General features: G+C 41.6%; 1 protein-coding gene across 1 annotated transcript in view; it reads right to left on the bottom strand.

Moving 5' to 3' along the window:
* LOC137968075 (uncharacterized) overlaps nt 1–7,500 on the bottom strand; it is a 73,406-nt gene that overhangs the window by 20,722 nt on the left and 45,184 nt on the right. The window contains exons 13-15 of the mRNA XM_068814700.1: nt 4,191–4,269; nt 2,401–2,460; nt 2,217–2,277 (exon numbers count right to left, since the gene is read on the bottom strand). Of these exons, the coding sequence (XP_068670801.1) occupies nt 2,217–2,277; nt 2,401–2,460; nt 4,191–4,269 (200 nt within the window). The remainder of the gene's footprint in view (nt 1–2,216; nt 2,278–2,400; nt 2,461–4,190; nt 4,270–7,500) is intronic.

A 7,500-nucleotide genomic window follows, 5' to 3' on the forward strand; every position in this document is an offset into this window, starting at 1 on the left:
ACTGGCCAATTGACGCGAGATTAAAACGGAAATGTAAGCATAAGAAGATTGAATGATTCTTTTTTTATAAGTCACTCCTGGCTTACACTGCAGCCTGCAGGTATTTTTATGCTTTTGTTTGTGTCATCATATCACCCTTTTTCAAAGAGATTAGTTGCCCCATACTGTGTGTTGTGCCTCAGATTAAGGCCTTTCAATGTAAGATTCTTAACTCTAACACTAAACTTTAAAGCATAGAATTCATTGCAGACGATAAAAGTTCTTTCTGTAACCCTAATATACCTTTTTAACGATTGCGTACACTCGAAATTTCTCAAGGAAAAAATTGAATTTTATTTTTACCAGCTATCAAAGGAGTATTGTTCATCCGATTGACGTTCCATTCTTGAGCTCCATGAGGGTATATTTTGGTTTAAGATCCACTAAAACGCCATTCGCGTTACAAGACTTTCGACGCCATTGCAGGTTAAATAAATGTTCTCCTGTGTGCACCGGAGAAATCTACGCATTACCCCAGCCCCCTCAAACCTAACAAAATACGCACAGAAGACTCGATGCACATACACCACTTAGCAGGAGAGTGACAGGCAAGACTTTTCATGACACAGAAAAAAATAAAAACTAGACCCTCCGTGAGGGTACACTGGGTTGCCTGTGGTACGTGCACCGTTCCAAACAATTTTTTTCAAGGTCATTAAGAAGTCATACCAGAAGAGGCCCTTTGGCTCACAGGTCCTCACACGTTCGTACGACGAAACAGATCTGTCCTTGCGTAATATGTAGCTCTAGCCGTTAGAGCTAGTGCACGATATTGTTTTGGTATTGTCTATCATTGTAGTGCCATGGTAGAAGTCTTGGGTAAATAGTCTGAGAAGACATGTGGTTACTAGCAAAGTACTGAAAATAAATGGGAAGTTTAAGCGTGCCCTCTGAGCATCTGACAGCTTTGTAATACCGAAGTTCACTGAAGTTAAGCCCTGTTGGGCGGGGTTAGTGTTTGGATGGGAGACCAAAATAATATACCCCTCACAAAACAGAAGCATCGGACCGAAAATACAATTAACGCTAACAAATGCGGAGTCAGCAAGGTACAGATTTTGTTAGCTTGCTTTATGCAAAAACAAATATTGATGCAAAGTAAATAACTCTTGATACACAGTTTTTAGAAAGAGCAGAAGGAAGTCTTCAGGACGGTCGCTCGAGAATAACAATGACAATGAAATGAGCGAAGTCAAAACAAAGATCACAATCGCCCAACTCTTGTTTATGCAAAGTCAAAGTTTACTCTCCAAGACGCGTTCTACGTTATTTATCACCAGGTAATTTCATCATTTTGGAAATGGCAGCTACTTTATTACTCATCTGTGTCACAATTTTTCACTGATTTTGGGGCTCATTTTGTTGAAACTCAAGCAAGCTTCCAACAGGCCTGTGAACCCTTCCTGCTTACAGAGCAATACTAAAAAACTTCTCCCATATCACATTTCAACCTTAAGCTCGGAAATTCTATACACAACATGATATTATAATTCACAAAGGCAGAAAATACCACAGAATTCTTTTCCAGCGAAAAATTTATTGAAACAAACAACATATTTGCACTTAGAGGCGAGAACCTCTTCCTATTTCATTGCGTGCGTGAAGGCAAGAAACTCAATCGTGTCAAATTACCATGTACTTCAGGTAAATACAGCTTACTTTGATTTCGGCTCGACGGGCGATAGATTGTTGTCGAAGTCCATTACTCGTCGCTTTCAAGATTCCACCGCCTGTATATCCAATTGACCTGCCATTCATGAGCTTCATAAGGGTATATTTTGTTCAAAGATCCACTAAAACGCCATTCGCGTTGCATGACTTTCGACGCCATTGCCGGTTAAGTTAATCGTTCTACTGTGTCCACCAGAGAAATCTACGCATTTCCCACTACCCTCTCGATCCTAAGAAAATACGCGTAGAAGGCTCTATGCACAAAGACACCACTTAGCAGGGGAGTGACAGGCAAGACTTTTACCGACACGGAAAATAACAAAAAAACCCACGAAATTAAATACAGATTCCGACTGGGTTTGCCATAGGCAACCCAGTAAAAACCAACAAATATTACCCACTTTCCGACTGGGATTGCCATACTGGCAACCCAGTAATAAAAAACCAACAAATATTACCCATTTTCCGACTGGGATTGCCATACTGGCAAGGTTGTGAAATATTACCTGGGAATTTCTGGTCTTCAGAAGGGGACAGGATACAGCCACCTTTGTCGTATGCTTTTATCTATGGAAAGATAAATCACAGAAAAACCTCGGTTCAAACTTGCCGCTCTTTTACGGAAATCAAGACGAGGGCCTCTAGTTGGTGGATTTTGCAACAAAAAGAGAGTCTTTTTTGTCTACTTACAAGTACACGATGTTCCTCTCCTTTGGTCAGATTGTGGAAAATGAGACTGTAAGACGTTTTCTGAGAAAAAAATTATTACAAAATTCATTGCAGTGGCTTTTAATTTAGTGTGAAAAGTTCTGCATTGGCGCGCTTGGTGATTGGCTCAAAGTCTCGCGTCTTATTCACTTCTCAGCCAATCAGAGATTGTCATTTGGTCAATCGCGCTTCCCGCGCCTGGCGCGGGCTGCACTTATTTACTGTGCGTCAAGTCACGTGACCAGCGGTCATTTTTTTTAAGACAAAGTTTTAATGCTAGGGCGAGCTGAACGAAGCATAAGTGCCGGATCTTGGGAGGTCTAACCAGCAAATAATTTGTAAAGTAAAAACAAAATAATGATGCAAGGCTGTCTGTATGGCTGTGAGGATATATATTTTTCTTTTTGCAATATTTCGCCTGACTTCTTAAGGAAGTTAAATGACATGCCGTTACAATTTTTTTGAAATAAAAATAGCACTCAGGCCGTGCTTGACGAAATATTAGAAAAAGAATAAAGATATATCCTCACAGCCGTACAGCCAGCTTTGCATCATCATCATGTTTCTTTTTATTTTTTTACCAAACCGGAAGAAAACTTTTTTTTTTAATGAAGCCCGATTTCCAGACGACAAAGATGAGACAACAACATTGCTGCAGTTTCTCGTTTCCAACATATGAACTCATGTGGACTGGGTCTAGAACAGTTTCTCTCCCAGGGTCAAGTTTTAAACGCCTTTTTAGCCTGCCGATGGTAATTTGCTGAAAGCAATGTATGCAGATTAGCTATAACAAACCAATTAACTTAAAATCGGGTATTTTAGGATAAATAAAACAGTGTCCCTTATGACTGTAAATAAAAGCTTAACAGTCGCGAAAAAAGTTTCTTAGGCTTTAGCAGTGTGGGCTAGCAATTTTTAACTGAGTCCACAGGCAGCCCAATTTGATTTACTTCGTTTCGACGAGACTTTCTCGTCACCAGCTGTTGTTAGCAAGTGAAAAGAGTTGTTGGCACAAAAATCTCGACGAAACAAATTTCTCATTTCTTTTTTGTATTTGTTCTCTCTGTGAAAACCCTTTGGAAAGCCCCATAGTTTCGCTGTGATTGCCATTATTCAGATATCAATGTTGCATCATTATCTCATTCTTTTTGGATAGTAGTTCTTTTTCTGTGTGTTTTGCTTTAATGATCTGTGTGCTGCTTTAGCTAGATGAATTTTTTTTTGTGAGATAGATATTACCGTGTGCGTTTTGTATGATGTGTTGTATAATGTCAATTTTGTATGTGTTTTCCGACCTTCGTATTGTAACTTTTTATGGAATTTGCTTCCTTATTCTTTAATTTTCGCCTTATTTAGGGGCCAATACCCTTTTCTTTATTTCAGTTTGTTGTAAATTTATTCTTGTGATTCAAAGGGTATAGGCTGTAATTTTACACTTTACACTCAAAGACTACAACACCAGGCACATACGGTGTTCTTCTCGAACAGGGTTTAGGTGCTTGAGTGTTGTGAGATGGAGACAACGGTGCTTCCAATGTGACACGAAGCACTTTCTCGTCAGTTATTGAAAGAGTGTTGGACCGGCAGGAGTTCGAACCCGCGACCTTCCGCATGAAAGTCCAGTGCACCCTCGACTGAGCCATCTGGTCCTCGGTTGACCAAAAGGAATAGTTGTTGACTAGAACTTGGACGGCCTATACTGACTAATGGCACACTGAAATCCGCAATGTTATGCTTATGTCAAACCTTCTCCCGATTCATCAGATTCTTACCATGGAGTCTGCAATAAATCCGGAATCAATCGGCCGAGTACAAAAGCTTGCAGCTCTAGGGCATTCCTGAATTGAATAACTAACAGAAACATCAATGTTACAGGACGGCTGAACAAGCGGGGTATTCTGTTGGGGTAAGGAAATGGACGGTCCTTTCCCTCCCCCGCTTAGCTACTATCCGGAGATATTTACTTCAACTTTCAATTTGACGCCTTTTCGGCTTTTAAGAAACAACTTGTACAGAATTTAGGGCATCATCAAACTGATCAAGCCCCTATGAGTTACATATTCGGCCCGATCGAAAAAAAAACAACTTATTTCCTAAGTAATATGCGTCGACAAGAGAAAATGAGGGGACAGAGAGGGAGGCTCCCGGTCCAGCCCTTGGGATATGTCATGTCCACGAAAGTTATTTTTAGACGAGGGGAAGTCTTTGTTCTAGCGGAAGTCTGTCTTCCGAGACGTCTGCCTGCAGGCCCACCTCGGGCTGATGTTTGAAAGAAAATAAATATTCATCAGCCTTCCACGTACGCCGCCATTTTCTCTTTCACTAAGAACCTGAGAGCGAGGCAAGACTGCATGCGGACGTCTCGGAAGACAGACTTCCGCTAGAACAAAGACTTCCGCTCGTCTAAAAATAACTTTTGTGGACATGACATATCCCGGCCAACGCCCTGAGCCTCCCTCTCTGTCCCCTCATTTTCTCTTGGCGTCGAGGTCTATAAACCAGGGCTGTCTCTAAGATTTCAACTTGCTGGGTATAGAAAAAAAGTAGGCGCGGAACCATTTTCAAGAGACACTCCCCACTCTCCCCTCCCCACCCCAAAATGGTACCTGCAAAATTAAGCAGTAATTACTCAAATTCAATATTTCACTAAACAATCTCATGTACATAAATGAATTCTAAGGGAAGAAAGCAACTTTATAAAGCGAATTGCGATGAATCATCTCACGATGTGACGTCGCATTCGTTGCAGTGGTTAGTCTTTTTTCTTTTGCATGTTGAAAACTGGCGAAATGCTTCAGGCGTTCTCTCTGGAACTGTGGAGGGAAAGCCTCTTGCTTTTCGCAGGTATGAATCCGCTATCCTTGATTTTTTTAGCATGGTTTCTTCCCGATCATAATAATTTAAACATGAACATGATAAGTAATGTATCGCCAGATCATTCCGTGTCGAAAGTTTTCCCGCCGCTCCGACTGTTAGCATGCAAACGAAGACTTATTATCGGTGGTCGACCGCCGGAAATACGTCTGCATTCGCAAGCTATCAGACTGAAGAGGAAAACCCTTTCACGTGCTAGGCAACCAATAGGCCTTTTGCAACAAACGATCACATGGTACAAAATTCGCCATGCTGGAGGGCAAGCTCATTATTACTCCCCCAGTGGGATATTAAAACAAAGAGACCTGAACCAGTCAAGCTTGACTTGCCTTTGTTGTAATGTCCCAGTGGGGGAATAATAATGAAGATATTGAAGGGCTGCAGCCAGGATGAAACATAGTTAAAATTTAAAAAACGATCTCTGGCTAAAATGATTAAAAACTACGAGCTTTCGACTGCCCGAACTGCAGTCTTCGGCGGGTAAAATGAATGATAAGAAATCGATGAGAAAATTTAAATAAAACGAACATTGCAAAATGATGAGAATGTAGAAAATTTATGAATATTTGTTAAAAAGAATGTTGTATTGTCCAGGTAAAGGGCACGAATTGTTATCTGCGTTAGGTGTCACTGTGGTATGCCACAGTGACACGGTCTAAAAGTGCCTTTGTCAATAACTGACGCATTTTCGAAATCAATGGCGTGGTTGTTGGACCAAGCGTGATTAGCAATTCTAGAGCCTTTGGCCGCAGTTTTGGTGTTTCTTAAATGTTCTTTTTTTCGCGTATTAAAAGCTCTGCCAGTTTCCCCAATATAACACCACGAACAATTTGTACAGGGAATTTTATACGACGTTGGTCTGCGATTCCATCGAAGGTCGGAATTTCGGTACTGGGAACTGTTGTTGTAGAGTGGTGAATGGTTTGTTTACAACCGTGACATCGTGTTTTTTGAGGATGCGTGTCAAAGGCTCAGTTACTCCTTTGATGTAAGGGAGAGAAGCGAAAGACTTGCGTGACTCGGTTGCTTCAACCATCTTGAAAAACATTCCAACGAGTTCCTCCGAGGATACATTTGTTGTAGAAGCTCGAGTCTTTCTAGCGTGTATGCTTCTAGCATATATTTCCTGCATCACGACATGCGAACATTCACTAGAATAAAAGCAATTAAAGTGAAAAACTACACTTCTGTTTTTCCTGACCGCTCGGCGCGATGCATTTCCTCCCGAAACAAATAGGAAAGGAAGAAACACGAGTGCGAATGATCATGTATTGGCTTCTTAAATGGGCAGATATTGGGGTCTACATTCTTTGACTCGATTAACTTGAGGTTGCACTCGTAAAAAAAAGGTCTCGAGTTTCTTCTGCCTCAATTCTTGACATATTGAACAAATTTCACACAATGGAAACTTCTCGAAGGTCCTTAAAGTGGTACTATGATCAAAATATCATTTCCTTTTTTTCTTCAGATTTTGAAAGCGTGTTCGCTTAACACCTAACTGGCAAAATTTTGAGCTTTGAGTTTTATCCGAAGGCTGTTTATTTTGAGTGAGTTATTTTGAGCTCCAGGAGAAGGCAGCAGAGCAGCACCGGCCTTTGTATGTTGTCTCTGTTGACTTCACAAAGGCATTTGACGCCGTTGACCGCACAACCCTCTGGAAGATCCTTGAAATCTATGGGTGCCCTGATAAGCTTGTAAACATCATCAAGCCTTTGTGGTCAATCATGGCGTGAAGCAGGGGTGCGTGCTAGCGCCAACTCTTCTCTCCCTCTACCTCACAGCTGTGCTGGAAATTAAGAACGAAGGGCTCAACAGGGGCGCGTTCATTCGCACAAGGACAGATGGTAAATTGTTCAACCTTGCCCGGCTTCGTGCTCATACAAAAATACTGGAGATGTGTATCAGAGAACTGCTTTATGCTGATGATTCAGCCTTTGTGGCCAACAACGCAGTTGATATGCAGCAGATCGTTTCTCCTCAGCAGCTGATATGTTTGGTCTAAAGATCAACATAGCCAAGACCGAGCTGCTCCATCAGCCGCCTCCAATATCCAGAGACGATTATGATGAACCACTGAAGACAACTGAGGCTTTCACTTACCTCGGTAGCACCGTCACAAACTCCACTTCTCCAGATCTGGAAGTGGAAAGGAGGGTCCAATCAGCCACGAAGGCCTATGGCGCGTTACAAAAAAGACTCTGGAGCTGT

The sequence above is a fragment of the Montipora foliosa genome, chromosome 8 (genome assembly GCF_036669935.1).
Source record: "Montipora foliosa isolate CH-2021 chromosome 8, ASM3666993v2, whole genome shotgun sequence".
Classification (NCBI taxonomy): domain Eukaryota; kingdom Metazoa; phylum Cnidaria; class Anthozoa; order Scleractinia; family Acroporidae; genus Montipora; species Montipora foliosa.